The sequence below is a fragment of the Haemorhous mexicanus genome, chromosome 3 (genome assembly GCF_027477595.1).
Source record: "Haemorhous mexicanus isolate bHaeMex1 chromosome 3, bHaeMex1.pri, whole genome shotgun sequence".
In the NCBI taxonomy this organism is placed as follows: domain Eukaryota; kingdom Metazoa; phylum Chordata; class Aves; order Passeriformes; family Fringillidae; genus Haemorhous; species Haemorhous mexicanus.
Window position 1 is genome coordinate 47,031,957 of NC_082343.1, and position 22,559 is coordinate 47,054,515.

Below are 22,559 nucleotides of genomic sequence, written 5' to 3' on the forward strand. Positions count from 1 at the left end.
ATATCATGCCATTGGAGACCGTAATGGGATGTGTTCACTAGAAGCCATTCTTTTTCCATAGGGTACTTAGTTTGACATTTCCTAACTTTTAATGCTTGCTTCTGTAAAATTAATACTTTGTTAATGAAAGCTCTTGTGACTAATCATGCAAAATGATTGTTGTTTGGAAGCACAGTAGCTGATGTGCTTCAGGCTTTTCATAATCCAGTGCAGAAGGAAAGCTGTTATGAAGGAGGGGAATGCAAACTACCCCATTCTACCCTCCATGGACCCCTTAGGCTTTTCCTGCCATGCATCTGCACTTACCCATGCTCAGCTATGAGATAGCAGAGTTGTAATGGTAAATTTCCAAGTATCTGTGGGTTTTAGCTTCTACTCTCCCTTTACTGATGGTAAATTTATGATGAGTGAAGGAGTTGGATTTGTTTCGGACATTGCTGTAATTTTCTGTCTTTACCAATGAAAAGATTCCCTTTACTTTTGGGTTTGCGGGCCAGCTGTTTAAGCACTGTGGAGAAAAGTAAAGAAACCAGGATTTTTTTTAGTACTTTAAACCCTTTGGAAATTTCTTTGGCTTTGCCTACTTTGGATCAAAATTTAGATACCAATTTTTTGTTCGGCAGTGTAAGTTTACCCATTTTTATTCAAACTTTTTTGAGTGTTCATAGATGTTTCAATGAATATAAATATATTGCCAGAATAAAACATAAGCACAAACCCCTAATTCTATAAAAATTTCACACAGATGCACTTATTACTTTTAGTTCTGTCCAATATCTCTCTTTTATTGTGAATAAATATTTGTATTTGTTTTGACTATTTCTATATAATTCTCTGTAACAGAATAATTTTTAAATGACTCAGGTAATAAACTTTAATAGAAATGACATGTCATAAGTAGGAAGTTAAAAAGTGTGTTTGTTTCTAGAGGCCGTATTTAGTTTAACCTCTGAATTTTTACTGAATTTTGCTAATTCATTGCAGTTTTGATTCAAATTTTTTTTTTTCTTCCTAATTTAAAAAAAGAAAAAAATTAAAAAATGAAAGCGAGTACAGTTTGTTTTGTTACTTTTTTGTTTTTCTTTAGTTATAGATACAAGTACATTCTTGTGCACCTGTTGTGGGAATGGTCTGTCCAGGACTTGGAACATCTCAGAGGTTCTTGGGTCAATTGAGGATACATAACTAAATAGTTTGAAACTGCTTTTCTGTTGGGATCAGTGCAGTAATTTTAAGTCAGGAATCAAGGGCTGTCAGAGTGTCTGTGTACAGGAAAGGAAATAGCTTCCATCTATCTCTGCACCAGCTGGTACTAAGCAATCTGAAGGAGTGTGGTTGATGCTGTGATTGTGCAGTACTTAAGCATTCTGAGAAATGCTTTATACATAGTTTTACAATGCTTTATACATAGTTTTTGAAATCTACCAGTGAATAATGTTTTGGGGTTTTTGTAGCTATTCTTGATATTTCAAATGGCCTGAGATTGAAGGCAGATAACATTACCAGATGAACTATCAATATTGGCACACCTTAGCCAAGAGGAAGCCTGAAGCAAAAGTATTCCATTCTTTATATTTTTGTCTTTTCACACGTGCATGTTTTGGAGAAGAGAAACTTTCATGCAGACTGTGAAATTTAAAAGCTCTAGTTATTCAGAGCTCTTGTAAATGCAGCTATGCTGCAGCAATCACTGCTAGAGGGTTCTTGTGGAAATTGCCATCTGATTCCCAAGCTCTTCAGTGAGCTCAAAAACACTGTGTTCTTTTTGAAGACCTAGGGACAGAGTTATGATTATGTTGCTTTGCTGCAGAGAAGTATAGAGTTTGCAATATGTCATTAAATTCAGTTGGTAAACCTGCAGTATTCTGAGAAATGAGTCTTGGAGTTTATCCTTGAGATAAACTGCCTGTGGACTGTAGTGTTAACCCATATTCATAAAATACCATTATTTAAATCTGAAAAGTGATGAAAACCCTATTGCTGGTTAAATGCTGGTTTAGGAGATTATCAGTTTGTCAGCAGGGAAGACAAATCTATCAAATATCTGTGTAGCACGTACGGAGGCTGTTCAGCACCAGTCTGATTGTTATGTCCACGTCCTGGACATCACGTTACTTGTTTCATTTTGTTAACTTTATTGTGCTGAAAGTATGAAACCAAGCAGGTAAACTCCAGTAAGTTACCGACAGAGAGCAGATTGCTTTAAAACAACATAGAGTATAGCAGTAAAAGCCTAGACAATGCCAGGATAAATACTTTCATCTCTAATATTTCGGGATTTTTTCAATACATTTGACATAACTGAATTCTTGGATATCCCTTAACAATGTATTTTCTCTACATGGTAAAAGCTTCCTTTTGCCGTTTTCTATGAATGGTTCCAGGGAGTGAACACCATAGTTTATGGAATTGTAAATGGTAGGACCCCTGCTGTCAATTGTAAATTTAAGGATACTGCAAGGAATCTAGGAAAGTGAGGATAAGAAGGGATTTGCAGAATATACTCTGCTTTGGAAGTCATATGTTGTATCATTTGAACTATATTTTTTAAAGTTTAAATTCACTGGTGACACCTTTTAAGACATCTGGATTAGAGTTGGAACTGGAATCCAATCAATGGATAAAACATACAAATACTCTGAAGAGAGATGTCAGCAATGTATTTTTTGTTCAGTATTCTCTCTGTGAATGTAACACTTATTCAATTGATACTACTATGCATGGAAATAAGTTAATTAACATGTACAGAACACACAGTTAGAAGAAGTGCTCTGTTGATGGCAGATCTAGACAACAGAGGAGTTCTCCTCCTTCTCTTTTGTCTATCCTGAATGAAGTGTTTTCCTTGAAAATTAATATTCCTGCTGTAGTTGGATTACTTGTTGCTGCTAACTGGATCTATGTGGTGATCTTAGAAGAACCCTAACAAAATTAAGACCCACAGGGCATAAATAGAACTGGAGCTATACTGCAGATCCTAATCTCCCATCATGGCCTGCCATTCACTAAGTTATATAACTGCAGTAAGTGAAGAGTAAAAGGCAAAGAACTTGTTTGTTCATTAATGTTCTCCATGACGAGCAGAGTGGCACTGGTGCAGTGTGAACATGGCTTTTGTGAGAACTCTTACTTTGTAGGTCATAAGCTATTATGAGACCCTTCTAAATGAGCTGATGTGCTATTTCCTGTACTTCTGTGTACAGCCAAAAGATGTGCAGTCAGGAAGACAGAACTTTGTGCATGTCAAGAGAATCTACCCTCTTCTGACTTCCACTGACATTTTTGTATTTTGTGTCGTTAATAAGTTTACCCAGAATTTGTTAATGTTTGTCAGAACATTTGGAAACAGAGACCAATACCACTCTATAAGCAGAGTTACTTTCCAGTAGTATAAAATAAAATTCTGATAAAAGCATCTAAATATTGCTGCACTTGAAAAATTAGTACCTGGTAAGATAAACAGTATGCTTTAAAACAGCTTCTTATTCACAGAATGCTTGGTTCCATAATCTTCTATAAGATTATGTTGTTTGGCACTGACTATAGAAGTGGCTGATGGTGTGGGAGGGACAAACATGGGTGGAATACAAGATGCTTTGAGATAAGAATTTTTGAGACCATGTCACTGAACTAAGTGGAACTCACACACACGGAATTTCTTAGAAGAGACAGCACCTGTTGCGCTTATGACAAAGATCTACCACATTGGCAGAAGGTAGGGAGTAACACAGCCAAAGAGCACCCATTGAATGCATAGGTAGGAGGTGAGCCTTCCGAGGAAAAATAGTTTCAGTTTTGCTTGGATCTTTAGAACTTTGTTTAAGAATTTTTTTTGTGAACTGTCTTAAGTGACTTTCAAAATCAGTAGTTCATTTACGTAATTTCTTTAACCTAATGGGAGTTTTAAGAAGCCAGTGGCCTGCAAGAAAAATTCAAGTGGTGAGTTACTCTTGAAATGCAGATTAGGGTGATATCCCAATATTCAAACCTCAAATGGAAATTCCCATTTGATATAGAAGGAAGAACACTAGTTTAAGAACCCCACAGCATTTAACAATTAGTTCTTCAGAGTGTTCACTAAGCCAAGCAGCTGACTCTGTTCTGTACTGTTCCTATATAGTTTTTTGAGGCAAATATGCTTTACTATTCTAGCTTTACTTCTGTTGTCCCTGGAGGAGTACTCAGGTTGAACTTTGTGTTTACTTATAGAGTCGATGAGAACAATTAATGTTTGAAAGAAACAAGAGAATGTTTGGTACTATTATTGTATACTGTAACGAGATTTTCAACTAACCTCAAATGAAAGCCTCCCTCTTTCCTGGTTCTAGCATCTCTCTTATGGCAATGGTAGCTTACATGTTGATGCAGCCTTCCAGCAGACGCTTTGGAGTGTAGCACCAATCAGTTCAGGAAGTGAAGTTGCCCAAGGTAAGATTGACTCAACTTTAATTATTGAAAGACTGATAGTAAATGAAATACTTAAAAAATCAAATTATTATGCCAAGTGTTGGAGTGGTTTTGTCCTATGTAAACATTGAATACAATAAATAAATGTTTCCTGAATATTTCTCTGCAAACAGAGGGAAGGTTATAGTAAAAGTAACACTCATAGTTTTCTGTGTATTTTTGCTGAATTCTAAACAGCTCATTCAAATCTCATTTTGCTAAAGATATGATAACATTCGTAATATGTTTTTTGAAATGGCTTTTGGTCCTGGTTTAAAATATTATCTCAAATTATTCTGGTGTATGCAGTCATGGTTACATGTTTCTGAGACTGAGTAAAAAATGGGCGAGAGGCTAGGAAGCAGGATGTGAAATCCTAAGACTGAAGATGGGAAATAGTTTTATGGGTAACATATGGTTGGAAAGAAAAACAAGAGGAGGGTAAAGACAGAAAGAGAACAGCGTTCCAGAACTATTTGTTTTACTTAGGAATTAGGAAGTAGTTTTAATGTAATTTCTAACATCGAAAGGACAAGGATCCCTGAATTTATGCCATATTGGTTCCACACAGAAGAACAACGTTTTTCTGAAAAGTCTGTCACAATGTAAAGCTTAATGATTTCTACTTTCCTGCAGACCAACTGTTTTTAGTGGGTGTTGTAATAGAATCTAAAGAAGGGTAAACCTGCAGGTCATTTCATTTTGTGTGATTTTTGGATACTGTTTTTTAAAGAGGCAATACTCTGAAATTTCACATCAATTCTTTTTATCTGTCATATTTTAAAACTCAGTCATGGAATGTTCTTGCAACTTTGCTAATTCAGATAATAGTAGACCATTGCCATAATCTATTTTTAATATAGCTATTTGTTTTTTTACATATGAGAATCACTCTCCATATACAGATTCTCTGACATGGTTTATAGCACAAACCGTTATTAAACAATGAGAGTGCATTGCTTGGCAGTATCCTAAACTTTATGGAGAAAACCTTTCTGTTAATGAGAAGAGAAGACCTTTTCCTTTTGCTCCTTCCTGTTAATTTCATTCTCCTTGTCCTCCCACTGCTGGCAGCATTGGTGCGTCATTCTTGCTAATAATCCCAGCGTGGTTTATGTGCTGAGACCCAGATTTCTGCTATGCCTCATCTCTGCCTGGTGAACCTCACTACTGAGACCTGCCTGTCTCTTTGAGAAGCAGAAATCCACAATGACACAGTGTCATATTGTGTACTCATACTCCCAGGAAACAATGTGAAAATGTTGTAATATGGTTTTTGTAGCTGTGCATTTATCTGTGTGTGTGCCTGCTCTTTGTTGCTATACTTTTCCATTTTCACTTTGCTTAGATACAGACATTCTCTTTAAGCTAAGCATATTTTCTAGAGAAGTTCAGCTGACTAGTGTCAGACAGGATTAGAGCTAAGGCCTTATTCTTGAAAAAGTGGCAACTGTTCCTGTAATCAAGGTAGTCCTGTGAAGGGAGAGTGAATCTCTCACTAAGTGTCTAAGGCCTTATCTCTATGTCCTCTGTTAAACAGCAGCAAAGCCAGAGAAAATTACCTCAAAAAAGAAGAAGGAAATAAACCTATTTTTGTTAGTATCTGTAAAATGCTTTGTCATATTTGTAACTAAAATATTAATGTTTAGGAATAACTGCTCTACAGTATCCTCTCTTAATCAAAAATTCCCATTAAAATAGATGAATAAACTAAACTAATCAGTTAAATGAAATTATTTTGAGGTGAAAATAATGAATAATTAGTCTGTAAGATGAGCTAGGATATTGGAGGTAGTTCAAAGAAGATAGTTTGTTTCTATATGCATTTCTGTAAAATTGGCTTATGCAGAAGCCAGTTTATTGTTTAAGTCAAAACAGAGCTTTAGAGTTAAATCAAGTCATTCTGCTAATTCAGTACGATGAAGTAGATGGGGTTCACTTTAAAGACAAAACCTAAATTATAGAATTAGATGGACCAAGGTCCACGTAAAAAGTACTGTGTGTAACAACAGTTACCTGGGCATACCCTGCTGTGTCAAAATCATAAATTTAAAAAACCGGTGCTAAAATTTGCTGCATAAATTCCAATTTTATACTGATCTCAAAGGTTTGAAAATTAAATCCTGAAATACCTGATATACTCAGGAAAAATATGTAATGTAGTTTCAAAATAAATTCTTGAAAGGTGTGCAGTGTGACAAGGGTCTTCAACACCTTTTCCCTGTAAAGATCTGTCTTACTTCACAGTATTACTTATTAGTATAGACATTGCTTCAAAATATAATTCTAGGTATAACTTCTTAAAAATCTTGTTGCTGTAACACTAAAGCCAAGGATTTATGTTATGGCACCCCACCCAAATGTGAAATTCAATTCTTTTTAGCAAGAAGAGAAGGAAACATTGAAATGTTTACATTTAGCTTGTTAGACTGAAAAAATACCGGGAATTGTGCTTAAAACCTACCAAGTTTTCGGATTCTTCAGTTGCTGATTATAATACAATAATTGTAGGATAATATAAAATTATATTTCTTTTTAATGCCACATCTCTAATGCAAAAAGACTGATGAAAAAAGATATATTTTGTTAACATCTTTACTGATTCGAATTATGGCCTTATTTTCAGCTTCTGGCTGCTAAGTCCTGAGACTTCAAATATTGTGATGATGCTGTGTGTATGTTGTTTGTGCCTTAGTTTGTGAACACACACACACACACCTGTAGACTGTAAAGCAAAATGTTTGGTTGTGAACCTGCACATGCAGTGGAGGTATTTGCAATATAGGAGTTTCCCCTTGGAGTCCAAATAAATTATGATTATTGGTTTTGAACTTTCTGTCAAGTAGAGTTTATAGTGGGTCTTCACAGAAGTTTTTCTCACAGAGAACTTCCAAATACTCCAAAAAGTGCTTTAAAAATAATGAACTAACTAAGTCGTCTTTGTTTTTGTATTTTAACTAGAATTCTTAGCTTAAATAAAATGACAAGTGAGTGGGTAAAATGGAAGAGTTTCCCACTTTTTCTGTTGTAATCTGGGAGAGGAGTACTTGATTCCTTGTTTTGGTTGGCTCAGTCTTTTTCTGAGTTGTGGTAACTAAGTATGATCCCTGCTTGTGGCTTCTCTTTATCCCGATCCATTCTTCCCAAGTTGCTGACTTGGAGCTTTTCTCACTTGGCAATGTTCAACTGGCTCCACAGAGTATGAGATATCTTCCCCTGCTGACTCTTTTTTTTTAGAGTAATATAAAATTTCAAACAGAAAAAACTGAAATCAACCTGATAGAATTTATTACAGACTGAGCTACAGTTGTACGTGTTGCTGCGTTTGGAGAAATGAACTCGATTTTCTCCCTTTGTTCAAGGATATCTGATAGGAGGGGATGTTCTGAGGTTATTGCACGGTCACATGGATGAATGTTTGACAGTGCCTTCGGGTGAACATGGAGAAGAACAAAGAAGGTAGGTTTCCAGCTTATAACAGAATCATAGTAATGAATGTTGCTGAATTAAGTGTCAGTTATAGTACGGATGTTTGAAAGATGTTGTGATGATATATATTACTCATAAGAACAAGAATTGTTGAGATAAACTTTGGATATGAGCTTTTTGTATTTTCTTTTCTGTATTGTTTAAGTCTGATTTCACTTACCAGATGTAAGTGAAAAGGAATAGTGATTTTTTTTTTATAATTTATTGTCATTTTTCCTGATTTAAAAGCACTGTGAATTAAATATGTTGGGTTTTTCATCACTGTTTTTTTCTGTAATCAACAAAAAATTCCTCAGGACAGGGTATGTAAGAATGCTGCCCAATCCTTCAAGGCAACTAATCTGGGATTAATCTCAGGTCAACCTGTCATGGCAATCTAGAACTTAATTTATGGTTATTTTCTTGACTCAAGGAATCCTGGAATGGAAGTAGTGATGACAACCTGGTCTGTGTTTCTCTCTGTTAACTAAAAAATCGAAATAATGAGAAGAGTGACACAGTGAGTGGCATGTCTCGGTGGAGTGATTGCACCAGTCCTCTTTATCTGCTCTAATAACATATGCCCCAAGCTTCTTTTCCATAGGACAGTGTCATATAATTTATTTGTACCTTCAGGCTAAATGTTGCTAAATGTTACTAAATGGTATTTTAGAATAGTTTGTTTAATGCAGCATATTACGTAGCTTCATTTCCATGGCAAAGGAACTGCTGTTCATTAACTCACTTGTCAAAATGAGTTTTCTTGGTTTGAAAATAGAAATGTGTTTTTTATTTTATTTATTCTCAGTTTTAAAGATAAGGACAAGACTCTGGAAGCTCTCATCGCAAAATTCTTCTATGAATTTTTCAATGTTAATGAGAAAAGAAGTTTTCTCAGAGTTTTCTTATACAGCTGGTGACCAACACTTCATGGATATTTCTTATTTCAGACAAGGGAATGGTTTTTGAATGCATAAGGTAGTTTGTAATGCTGGTACTTAAAATGTGATCTGTTCATGTTTTAATTTTAGTTACCATGTGAGAGTCATTACCCCTTGATCACTGCTATTATTATCCTCAGCCTGAAACTGAGGAAAACTTAAGGTGATAAATAAATAGGATCCCATAGTGTTTGCTCTTACATCAGTCTAAATCCTGCAAAATTCCTTTAAAAATGTAGTTGCAGTGTAACTTCAGATTTATGGGGTGATCAAACACTTCAGTAATGAACTCCAGTGCTTAAGAACACACTAGAAATCTGTCTCTTTTAGCAAGTCTAACATTACATGTGAAACACAATAATGGAGAGTGAAGTTGCAAATGAAGAAAAAATTGATTTGCTCTACTTGTGCATTCACGTGATGCATTTTTCTGTCCTATAGCATGGGTAGAATATAATAAGAATTTCTTAATCTGCAGAGCAGTGCCTATAAACACATTAGAAAGTTGTTTTTCTTTCTGTGCTGTCTGCAGTGTTCTGTATTTCTTTATGCCTTTCCCATATCTGTCTAAAACCCCAAAAGAAGCAGAGCTAGTAGGCAACACATAGGATGTATGTCTTTGCCTTTATTTTTCCTCATAGTAGTACTGAGAAACATTGCTTCTATGTGCTTCTTAAAAACAGATTTGATCTTATGCAATGTAGTGTTTTTCAGGAACTTTCTTTGATAAACAAACAAACAAAAAAAATTTGTTTGTTTTCCATAGTCTCATTTCTGCATTTTTTCTGTTTTTCTGAGGTATTTAAAAGTATTTATTACTAATAAACCTAGAATATAATCTATGTTTACTTTTAATTATGTAGATTTAGTTATAATCACTTGGTGACCCATGTTTTCTCCTCTTGAATTATTGGTAATTTTAGTTATTGCTTGAAACATCTCTATCTCTAATTAAAACTGTTGCCTATTCAAAATAAATTGTGGCTCCTTTCAGTTTTCAGTATGTATGCATACATCATTTTGATGGTTGTGATTCAACATCTGGCAGAATTATGGTGTAAATATATGTGTATTTTTGGCAGGTAGGAAATTTTAAGACAAATTATTTTGTCTTTCATTTCAGTTTCAGTTCTGTAACTTTTGTGCAAGGCATACAAAGGTATGATATGCTTGAAGTACAATGATTCCATATTATCCTGTCATTGCCTCTTGAAGTAGTCTGATTGGAGACAGATTATTGTGATTTTGTTTGGTTTGTTTTGCTCCAGCATACACCTGGAGAGCAGGTCTGCTCTACAGAGTGACAGCATAAAGGAGCACTGGAAGTAACATCCCTGTTATTACTCACTAATTCCTCTATCTCATTTTTACTTTTCTGCAGAGGCTTCCTCTTTATGCCTTTTCAAATAGATAAAAGATCAGACAAACCTAAAATAACAATTTTATTCTATAATGTCACTTGGTATCTATTTCAGGGAATAAATAAATAGTTTTGACGTGAAGTATCCTCCTAGGCAGTGTCCAAAAATAACTATACTTTTACTCCATTCTTAGAACATTGACACAATTGCAAAAGTTTTAAGTATAAAAGTGTTTCAAAGAATACCAGGAGTTAAAATTAAGGCACACATTTTCAGGATGTTTATGCTCTTGTACATATGAGAGTTGATATTCTCACTTAGCACAGTGGAGACCTATGAAGCAGTGACAGTGCATACACTGTCTTCATGTCTACAGTACCTAACAAAGCTTCCTCTGAGTCAAGGTCATCCAATATACACTGGAAGAGGCCTACTACAGTGGCAGAAGGAGTCGCATAAAAAGCTTATAAAATAATTTTCTGCATCTCAATTTTTTTCTGAGTCTGTGCTATATTGCTTAAATTGTGCTTAAGCCTTGCTTAGTTGTTGAGCTTGTGTGTCCCTGTGGGTGGGCCTTAGATGTGGTACTGTGATCCCTAGCAGGTAGGGTGGACTCACTGCATTGTGGAAGAGGGGCTTTGCTGTTGAGTCAAAAATGTAACGCTTTCTTAGGAAGCAGGTTCAAGTAGATGCTCTGTGAAGTTGCTAGATTAAGTTTGCTTTGTAATCAAAAAACAATCTAATTGAAAGCAGTACAAATGGAGAAGGTTTTGGTAATATGATGGTTTACTTGATATTACAGTAGAGGAATACAGTGGCATTATTTTTAAAATGCCACAGGCATGGTGAAAGACATCCTGGTAGTCTTCGCTCACTGACCCAGCCTAAGAACAATAAAAGGAACAGACAAAAGACCAAGTACATGCATTTTCCCTTTATTCAAATATAATTTGCTGCATATTCCAGTTAGGTTAGTTGTTGTTTTAAGGCAGCTGATTTAAGCCATATGCATAGGCTTAAACTGTGTTTATTTTCTTCAGTGTGTCTTGGTTATGTCTAGCAAGCTAGACCAAAATTTGCAGAGTAGCTCTTTAAGTAAAATCTCAGAAGCATTTCCAGGTAGAATAAAAAAAAAAGATACAGTTATAGACAGACAAGAGAAGGCCTGATATCGTCAGTTTGGTGTTCTTATGGTGGTTACTTTGATTTCCATCTATCTTCAAAGCCAGGGGAAACTTCTGCAGCAGCACAGTAGCTGTGAATCCATATTTATCTTGATTCCTTTTCCTTCAGTCTCTGTTTGCATGGTTTGTGAATCCATATTTATCTTGATTCCTTTTCCTTCAGTCTCTGTTTGCATGGTTTGTGATGTAGATCCCATCATAGGAGCTGATATAAGCAGTTTGTCAGTAAGAATGAGGCAAACCTACCATGGCTTCCTTGATTTACGTATGTTTTTTAAATTTAAATAAAGGATTGCATATTCCTCTTTTACCACCTTTTCCCTCCAGTTTCATAGAGGAGAAATTTAAAATAATTTTTAATACTACTTTTTTTTTTTTTTAGTTGGAGGGTTATATATGATTATCCAGCAGAAGATTTAAATCACTTTTTGTATTACAGGTCTTAAAATGGGCTTTACTTTCCTTTGACTTTTTTTTTTCCTGTTGAAATTGTGACTCTCTTTTTTTTTTTTTCTTTTTTTAAACCTGTTGTTTGGTAATTATAATATTGAGTCTTCATTTTGAATGTATAATATCAAAGGAATGAATACATTTATTTTAATTATGATGAGAGTTAGTCTTTAGAGCATGTATATATTAAAGTGCAGATGTGAAGTTGCTTTCCATTGGTTCCATCTCTGAAAAAAAAATTTAAAATATACATAAAAAGTTTATCACAATTTAATCAGTCAGCAGTTCCCTGCCCCCTTTTCTTTTTGCAGTTCAATTAAGCGGAATTGTTTTACATTGTTGACATGGTTATGTTATGTGTGTTATTTTTAGTTTCTTGTAGAAATGTAGGCTGGTAAATAATACAGGCATGACTGTAGAGTTTTGGATTGCTTTCTTGTGTTGGGGGGATATGTTTTGATGTGTTTTGTAGTTGGGTTGGTTGTTTTTTTTGTTTTTTTTTTTTTTTTTTGCTTGTTTGTTTCTTTTGGTGATTGGTTGGTTGATTGTTTTTCTGTGATTTTTTTTTTTCATAGATGTCCCCAAAAAAGCCAATGGCAGGTAGAAGTAGAACTATGTAATCAAAATTGCATGGTGGATTTTTATTTTTTGTTTGGGTTGTGGGGCTTGCTCTTGATTATACCACCATCATTCATATTCTTTTAGAACTTAGATAATTCACAGAAGTAGGACTCCAATAGTCATAGTTCCCAGTCTAGAAAGGAACTATGAGTGTTTCCCCTGCAATTAATTTGCATTTTGATTTGCAATATGTGCTTTAAAGTGATGACTGCAGTGCAGTTTGGACCCTTCAGAAATATTTCATTAAGCAATTACCTGTGACAGAGAAAAAAGTGCTCCCAGCTTTTCAAAATATCATTTGGGCTGGAGCAGATTCCAGTTTCTCAAACCATCCATTCAGAATAGGCCTTCCTGAGAGAATGGATAAATGTATCCCAATTTCAGAAGCAATTTTACCATTCCTGCCTTTGCGACTTTGGGTGAAACATATTATGTTAAGGCTTTTGTAAATTACATTGAAGACTTAGTCTCAGGGATGGACAGGCTTTTAAAGTGATGGTCAAAATCAGTATGACTTAGCTAATCCCTTTTTTATTTTCCATGCCATTCTCTGACACCTTTTTTACGGCACAATGCAACAATAAGGTCTCCTGTACCTCAGCAAATTTGGGATCCAGCATGTGTGGAGCATGATTCATGACTGAAATGTTAACTCAGAAAGTTTTCAATCAGCATAACTCAATAATCTTTCTCCTGCACCCCAAAGAACCATTAAGCCTTGAATAATGATGGCTGTGCTTTTAAAAATTATTTTGAAAACATACATAGAGATCTTTAGTGACTGATTTTTCAAACTAAAACCAGGCTTGCCTGTCACTGAGAGGAGTGGAAAATTTTCTCTCACTTAACTTTGACATCTTATTTGGATTTACTCATTTGTGTGTGATCCAGGTACACTATCATTCTTTATATTGCCCTGGTTCATTCCAAGCAACTGAGATTTGTTCAATTATTTTCTAGGTGTGGAACTTAGGATTTGCAGTTTCTTCAACCACAATTACTTCAGCAGTATCAAAACACTGTCATTTAATGTAATTTCTTTTAATCTCATTTAATTCCCACTTATAGTCAGCGAGTTTTAGTGAAATGATTGCCCTTTCTCTGCTGAACAATACTTTAATAAGAATATAAATTCAATAATGGTTCTCCAGGGAGGTTGACATGTGGTAGTCTATTTTAAACCTGTGTGATTAATTCATTATTGACATTAAAGATGATTGATTCAGATATGGAGCTTTGTTTTTGATGTTTCCTATCTCTTTGCCCCTGCCTCCCCTCTTGGAAAGCTGAACGAGAGCGCTGAGAGGGAGCTGGGGAGGAGCAGGACCCGGCCTGCCGGGGCTGTGGCGCTGTCCGTGGTGCTGCACACACAACCCGGACCCCGGGAGACAAATGCCGTGTCCACTTCCAGCTCTGGTTTGGATTAAGGCGAATTAAATAGATGAACGACAGATTCAGGAAAAGGATGGTGTTTCAAATTCAATTTAAAGTCATAGTTCAGACCAAAAAATAGCTTAATGACACCAACTAATTAACTAGATGAAAGTTAATAATACAAATTTACTGAAAAGTCTCAAAGGTTCTGAATTGCTTAAAGATTTTTTTTTTTTAATGAAGGTGGTTAATATCCTTAATCTATAAATGAAGAATATATGGATAAAATGCATTGGAAAAAATAGAAAAAAATGTCACAAATTAATGTGGTGGGTATGGCTCTGAAGATACAAAGTATCCCAAGCTTTGAGGGAAGCTAACACTCATAGATTCTTGTCCGCTCTTTTTTTTCATCCTGTCAGTGTAAATCTGTAGTAAATCTAGATAGTCAGAGATTTTTTGTGCATTACTTCATGTCAATAAAAGCAATGTTTCATTTGACCTAGTAGTACCAGTACCTGATATGACCTACTAGTATCAGCTTCTGGAAAAATTCAAATGTTTTGAGCCATCCTTCCTTTTCAGCACTGGACTGTCATCAGAAGTATATTAAAAAAATGAGGTGCATCCCATCAAATCATGATATATAGAGCAAGTACTAAGTAAGTTGGTTTGAGCAATCTCAGAACAGTTTACTACATTTAATTTTATGAAAAGAACTAAAAGGGAACTTTCAATTCCTTAGCATAAAAACCACAAGAGCTTACTCTCTATTCTAATGCTTTGTGCCTTTTTTTTTTTTTTTTTTGTTGTAGCATGTATCTTCTTTCCTATTCTCTCAAAGTATTGCCACTTCGTCCTTTCTTCTAGTTTTCAGGCTTCTCCTTTTGCTTACTTGCAGGGATCTTTTATCCCTAGCCCACCAGTCACCAGTTCTCTTTCAGTCCTCCTCCAGATTGCTGTAGCTTGTTCTTATGTTGAGGCTCAGCTTCTACCTCTCTGGCTTTTGTCCTTGAAGTTCTGTTACTGTCTTTTAGCCTTTACTTCCTCTCTTGCTGCCATACCTGGTCCTTCATATGGAACTAACAGACAACCCTAGAATCATTTTTATTTCCTCTAGTAAACAAGTAATATGTTTTTATTTAGGATTTCTTCTATCTCTTTCCCATTTTCTCTTCACATAACCATTCTAAGACTGATAGCTCCCCTTTGGAGGAAGAGAGAAAAAGAAAAATGGATAGGCAGTCATGTAAAAGTAAACTACTTCATCCATGAGAAGCCATTCTTTTAAGGTTAAAATGGGAGGTTTTTTAGATCTTTAGTGTTACACTGACCCAACAGCTATATGTAATCCAAAACTAGCTTCAAAAGGATAATCAGACTGCGAAACTGGTGACAGCTTTGGGATTTCCACTGTGAGAAAGAGCTTAATCTCTGAAAAGTAAAAAGGTACCTACTTAAGAATGAAACATTATTTTGAATTTAGACCTTTGCTTCCACCCGATTCTTCATATAATGGATGACTTGAAAACTGCTGAATAAAATTTAATTTCATATTATGCAATATGCAAGTGCAAGGATTCCAAATGCATTTTTGTGAGTGAAGTTCATGTTGAAACAAGCCAGGATGTAATCAGAATGCTTCAGCTTTGAATAAAACCAACAACCCCCACCCAAGCTGCCCAAACAAACAACCCACACCCTCCCACTCCCAATGCAAACCCACCAACCAGGGTGACATCTGATCTGTTATTCTTGAGATGTTGCTGCATAAATCCAGTCTTGGTCTGTTAGCTGCAGAAGAAGAATTTGGACAAATATCTGAAGTGCAAAGAGAATATCTGATCAGAGAAATAGCTGAGTCGTTTAGCAATTACATTTTACTGTAATGATAAAGGTAAATTTCAGTTAAAAATAGGATGCCTTTGAATTTCATTTCCTTCAGTGAGAGGGAAATGAGAGACTTGCTAATACTTGCTAGCACTTGCTAGCTGCTCCTAGCATCACCAACCATTGCAGCAAATGGCTGAGATAATACTTGGAGAAAATAGTGGCTATAAGGTCAAGGGGTGAATATTGTACATATTTATATCCATCTGTAACTTCTTGCTATTTGGAACATGTGCCATAGTTTCTATTTATACCTGGGCCATGTTCAGTGTTTCTGATTCTGTAACTCTAGTGAGATGTATTTATTCTGTGTTTGGACTAATTTTTTCTCTTGTATGATTCACCTTCATTTTTTCATAATGTCTGGGAGTGTTGATTTCCATAGTAGTTTTTAATACATTCCAAGATGAATTTTAGCACATATATAGTTTCATGTATGCTTAACAGTTCTGAGAAACATATTTTATTTCTTTTCATTTTGAACCATTTCTTTGCTGGGTTTTCCTTTGTGTTACACATTCAGTCCTTCTGTATTATATCCACAGGAGGGCTTTGAAAGGTAAAGTCTAGTAAGTAGTATGTACTTGATTCCAAAACTGTAGTTGTCAAAAATTTCTTTTAGCAAAGAATGGGGAATGCCTACAGTTTTGTCATTAATATTCCCCTAGGTTATGCTGCTGGCTATTTTTGGTGGCGCTCAATCTTGCCTGAAGTTCACAACATTTACTCAAAACATTAGCTCTTCCAGGATCTATAAAACTAGGCCATTGTTTGGTAGTCTTCTCTGACATGCTTGATCTGATAAGCATAGTGACATCACTCCTTTGCTTAAGTGACTCTTTTATGTATTTTCCCAAAGGAAAGGCCTAGGCTTTTAGATTCTGTACATGTATAGGGCAGAAATATGGGCACAGGCGGGACACAATCCAAAGAATGGCTCCCTAAATTTAGACTAGTAATGCTAACTTTCCTTAGTGTATACTTTGAAGCAAAACAGGGTTATCTGCTCAGGGCTTTTGGTTACCATAGGTCTTAACCGTGTTGTACCTCTAGTATAGATCACTTATCTGTGTGTAGAATAATGGAGGAAAAAAACCTTTCTTTTTTAGGCTTAATTGATGTTTTTCTAGAGATACTTAGATTTCTGGTTATATCCAGGAATTAGAGAGGTCATTACATGTAAAAGTTTGTAAATAGGAAGCTGTTAACATCTCAGATGTGTGAAGACTGTGTCAGTGTGGTTGTTATATCGTAGGTGTTTATGGTATTAAAATCAAGTGCTAAATAAGTTCATCTACAAAATTAAGTGTAATGAGTTGCTGTTATTTTAATAGTATAATCTCTGAAAAAACACTACCTTTCCTGGGAGATACACGCAGTACTCACACATCTTAATCATTACTTGATACTCGGTTTTTGTTACAATCTAGAAATGTTGTAATTATCAGGTTATTGGTACTGTTTTTTCCCTGGATTCTTTATCCTTAAAACACTAGGAAAAATGTCTAAGCAAATGCTGTATAAACCTTGTTAGTATGACAGTTACAATTATGCCTGCTAAGGACAATTAAAACAAAATTTAAATAACCAAGTCTGAAGGTTTAATTGACAAGACTGGGTTCTGAATCTAATAACCTTTGAATCTGACAAATACAATAATTGTTTTGACAATCTTGAGAGATGTGATTGAATGAACAAACACATATGATGATGAATTCTGCTGAAGATTTAGTCTGTGCCATTGCTTGGTTTTCAGAACTGTCCATTATGAAGGTGGTGCTGTGTCCATTCATGCTCGTTCCCTTTGGCGACTAGAGACTCTAAGAGTTGCGTAAGTAAAATCTGTCTCGGAAAAAGAAGGACATTTGGCAGGACATTTTTTGAATAGTAAGAGCAATCCTATAAAATCAAAAGGATAATTATAAATCCAGAGGAGTAAAAACTAAAATAATCCTTTAAAAATTGCTTTAAATGACTTTCATTGAATATTAAACAAGTTCCTAGAGAGAGAGTGTGTGTTTTGATTATTTTTTAAAGTTGCTGTAGCTGTCAGGGAATTCAGAGTTTACATTTTTAGCACATAAATGACAAAAACAGGACCAGTTTCCTTAAAATAAAAATCACGTGTGACACTCCTCCTCCAGCTTGTTTAAGTAATTTGGAAGACTTTAAAAAAATCAAAAGAAAAAATTCAATCGTGCGTTATTGGAAGTGTTGGAGTAATACTAAGGAATTGTGCCTTGTTTGTTAAGGTAATTGCAGTGTAAAACTGCATTTAAATCATATTACGATATGTGCTTATGATAAAGTTTCTAGTCAGGAATAAATGATTGCTCTTTAGAGATTAAATCAGAGAAGCTTATGAAAAGGTTACATTCCAATGATGCTGTTTTCTCTGTGTGCCTTTTATTAATAGGATGACATTAAATGTCAGTGATAGGGCAGTGAGATTTTTCATTTGGACTAAAATGGACCTTGAGACAATGATGACAGCAATGAAGCTGTGGGAGGATCTCTGGCTTTTTGCTTTTCCCATGGCATAATTACTTCCCTAATTAGCAGTACACGAGTAACGTGGGGATTCAACTCATGAGAGGTTTCTGTTAGGACCATCATATATATCACTTTGACAGGCATTGTATACAAACTTTTGAAGGGTAAACATTTGAACATACATGACTGAAAGAAATGGTAAGAACTGTCAAAACAATTATTACAAAGGGAATGGTTATCTTTCTGCTTAAAAAACAGAATTTTCTTACCAGGAAACAAAGAAGCAAATAAAATCCCAAGGACAACACTCTCTCCCTACGCTTCCCTCACCAACCTATTTTCCACTATGATACTCTAATTGCTACATGCATTCACTGCTGAATTGCAGTTCATTAATATTCAGGAAAATGCTTCAATATGTAGCTTTGTGTAAGCATGCCTGAAGTTCTCAATCAGTTGTAGTCCTTCCCAGAATGACTGCAGATATAATAAAATTCTATGTAAATTTTACATGTTTCTAAAGGAACAATTTTTTTTTCTCAAGTCTTTTCATTAGTAGAGATGTCTCATAAAAATTGCCTGGGCACTCTCCATGAAGAGATGCCCTTGGGATGCCTGCCATGGGACACCAAATACTATTGCTCAGCATTGCTTTCTTTCCCAAAAGGTGCCAGAGTTCATGCTCACACACTGCAAAAAATATTTTTAGTAGTCAGAAATGGCTTCACAAGATACTTCCTACTCCAAAGACTTTTTTTGTAAGTGCACATGAATTGGTATTTTTCCTATCCTGCAGGCATGAACTAGAAGCATGGCTCAATTATGCTACCTTTTTTTTCTTTTTTCTTATGGTTTGTAGCTGTTGGGGCCAAAAGAAAATTGAATCAGACAAGAGAAAAGGCATGTCCCCAGCATGACCTGTAATATAAAAGGTGCAGCACCGATGTAATTTACCAGACTTGGCAACACAATAGCTGAGATTCATGACCTGACATTTTACTGACTAGAGAAACAGAAGTTGTGCTAGAACACTGGACTCAGATGTCTTTTTGTGGAGTATATGGACTTTGCTATGCAGAAACAGAAAAAGAAAAATGTTTCTAAGATATAAAGCTTCTCTACTTCCTTCTACCCCAAAGCTCGCTCAATTAAAACAGAAGAGATTCTAGATTAAAAAGAATAGTTGAGGGCAAAAACCTTTTTATTCTTCTGTTCTCTTTAAAACCAATAACTATAAAGGTTTAGAATTTTAATCACTGAAGTGTAAGAAATCCTGTTACAAAAAAGAAGCATTTTAAAAAATGCACTTTGAAAATGTTTGCCAAATTGGTTTTGCCTACTTTGCATACAGTATGGCCAACTCTAAAGAAGACACATAGAAACAAGTGGGTGTTGGTGTTAAATAGGTGAGTGCTTTAACCTGCTGCATCTGTGTGTCGGGGAAAATGAAAATGACTTCAACTTAAACCTGTGTAAGTACTAACTTAAGGGAATTTCAGACCTCCGTGTGGGTACATACAAAAACATATACATAGATATGCAGAATAAATACATGATTTCCTCTCCAAAATGCATCATCCACATACATCTGAAGTGCAAAATTTTGCAGATATATAACTGAAGAAAATTCTGTGAAGACTATAAAAAGTTGTAAAAGTTTTCCAATCTGAAAAGCCTTTGTGAATGACGTACTCCTTAGTAACCCCTACACAAGTTCAGGAATTAAAAAGGAAGAGCAGCAGGACTGAATTTTCAGTTTATAGCAAGAAGTTGGAAAGCTGTGACCTGTACTTAAGGGTGAATAATTTTTGGGGAGCTTAGATAGGCTTTGCCTTTCTTCCTTCTATAGAATATGAAGAACCTGGGCCATATTTTGCTTAATAATTTTTCATATTTATTTTAGGAAGTTTTCTATTTTTTTTAGGCATTTTATTTTTGCAGAACATTTAAAGCGTACTTAAAATCTGCTGACTGCTAAAAGATCTCTGGGAGAGTGAAGAATGGCAGCTGCTGGTAGATGAAATATTGGAGAGGGAACTGGCAGATCTAAACTCTTTGTGTACAGCATAAGCCTCCTTTTCTGTAGGCGGTCTGTACCTTCTCTCAAGAGGAATTCAGTCTGAACAAAGACAGCTTGTGCAAAGGAAGACCTTAAGATTATTTATTAGAATAGTTTTATTTGGGATAATAACGAAGTAGTCACTATCTTGCTGATAATCCAACATGGGAATTTTATATTTTGTAGCAACTAGTTGGCAATATATTTTACTTTAAAATATTATTGCCAGTAGTTTAAAAAAAATTTTTTTTAAAATAAATGTGTCTTTATGGACTCTCTTAGGTGGAGTGGAAGCCACATTAGATGGGGACAGCCATTCCGGCTAAGACATATAACAACAGGAAAATATTTAAGCCTCCTGGATGACAAGAGTCTTCTTCTTACAGACAAAGAGAAGGCAGATGTAAAATCTACAGCATTCTGTTTTCGGTCTTCCAAGGTAAGGAATCAGTGCAGCATTAATATTACTACTAATAATTCCAATCTCTTTAGAAAGCAAGATTAGGATACTTTTTATTTGTTGTGATTACATTAATTATTAAAATTTTAAAAACTGATTTTAAAAATTCCAAAATAGAGTATAATCAATAACTAGAAAGCTTCTTTTGTCTTACATTCTCTATGTATTGTTACCTGGCTATCTGTTGGTGTGGGTTTTTTTTTTCCTTGTAATATGTTGCTTTTTTGTTGTTGTTTCATTGGTTGGGTTGGGTGTTTTTCTGTACTGCTTTCCCACTTTTGAGCAGTATACTCATTTCTCATTTGTTGTTCTGATTAGCATCTCTGCTGCTTCACTGCTTCTATCTGCTGTTTGACATAGGAAAATTGTATAATTTTATGAGTTACTGAAATTAAATGGGAAATTCAGGATTTCTCTGAGCAGATTCTTTACTGTAGTCTAATATGAAGTTACCAGAGTTTGACTTATCATTTTGACAGCTTCAATAAGCATTTTGAGTTTAAACCAGTACTTACATAGAGGGTAAATAATACTCTGGTAAATTCTTAAATATCCTTTTTTCTCATACTTTTCATCTGTAGCATTTTGTCTGAAAATTTTCCAACAAAAATTTTGTTATTGTAAAAACTGTTTTCTAAAATACAAAGTAACAGTAAAGAGAATTATTCAATAACTTCTCTGTACCATTTAATTGATATATATTTTAATTATTTGCCTGCTTGGGAAGAAAAGAAAAGATACCCAAAATCAGGTATATAGCCTTTTGCAATTTGATAACAAAGAACCTTTAGTTTAAAGTGATGGTTTTGAGACCCAGACAATATATCTTTTTTGAAACCAATTAGAAAATCAAAGAAATGCTTAAATATTTTAGGACAGTGCAATACAACCACATTGGGAATTTCCTGTTGCAGGTACTATAGATTTCAACACTTGAAAGCAAGAGAAGTAGAATAATTCACTCACTGTTTTTTAAGATGGGTTGTCAGCAGGGATTACTCCAAAAAGAGCAGAACAATATACTGTGCTCTACTGTTACATGGTTTATTTAGTCCAAAAAATACTCAAAGGCCAGAATTTTTAGCAATAAAGAACGTCACCTGTTGTATGGATAAGGTGGTTTGTCTCTATTTTCTATTTAGCACGTGCACATGTGCTTTGGAGACTAGGTGATGTTTCATTTGAAGTTTCTTCTTTTTATTCTTTTTTTCCAACCTGAATTTGGAAGTCTCATTTTAAATCATTTTGAGATTTTATATTTTGAGATGGTTTTGTTCTGCCATGCTCAAAATGAAGGGTTAACATCTGTTTTGTTTTTAGTGGCCAAACCTATCTTATGCTGAGCAGAGCAGAGACAAAAGGCTTTGGGGCAGGTAGAAACTTGTTATGGTAATCAATTCTTGATGTAATGAGAGGAATTTAAGAGGAGTGTATAAACTAATCAGCACATGGCAAATATAATCCTACTACTGTTTAAACGTGGATTTTCAAAGAAATTGGAAGTCTGGAAGATCGTGTAAATTTTGTGGATATCAATACTAATTTTAACGAATTACTTACCTGGAGGGAATTACAGATATACCACAGGGGAGGAGGAGTAAATGTTTTGCTGAAGATGAATTGAGTCTGGATGCATTTCTATGTCATGTGCTCTAGAATGACCCTGCTTCAGCAGGGAAGTTGGACCAGGTGACTCAGTGTGGTACTTTCCAACTGATCCATTCTGTGATTCAATCTCCTGCTCTGGACTTGTTATAGGAGGGTCATGTTGCACTTTATTAGGCTAGCAGCATTAAAAATTTTTAGGTGCCT

General features: G+C 35.1%; 1 protein-coding gene across 1 annotated transcript in view; it reads left to right on the forward strand.

Moving 5' to 3' along the window:
* Positions 1-22,559, forward strand: part of LOC132325703 (ryanodine receptor 2-like) — a 132,546-nt gene that overhangs the window by 50,875 nt on the left and 59,112 nt on the right. Inside the window, exons 5-8 of the mRNA XM_059843286.1 lie at positions 4,329-4,428; positions 7,809-7,905; positions 17,492-17,566; positions 20,570-20,726. Coding sequence (XP_059699269.1) covers positions 4,329-4,428; positions 7,809-7,905; positions 17,492-17,566; positions 20,570-20,726 — 429 coding nt within the window. The remainder of the gene's footprint in view (positions 1-4,328; positions 4,429-7,808; positions 7,906-17,491; positions 17,567-20,569; positions 20,727-22,559) is intronic.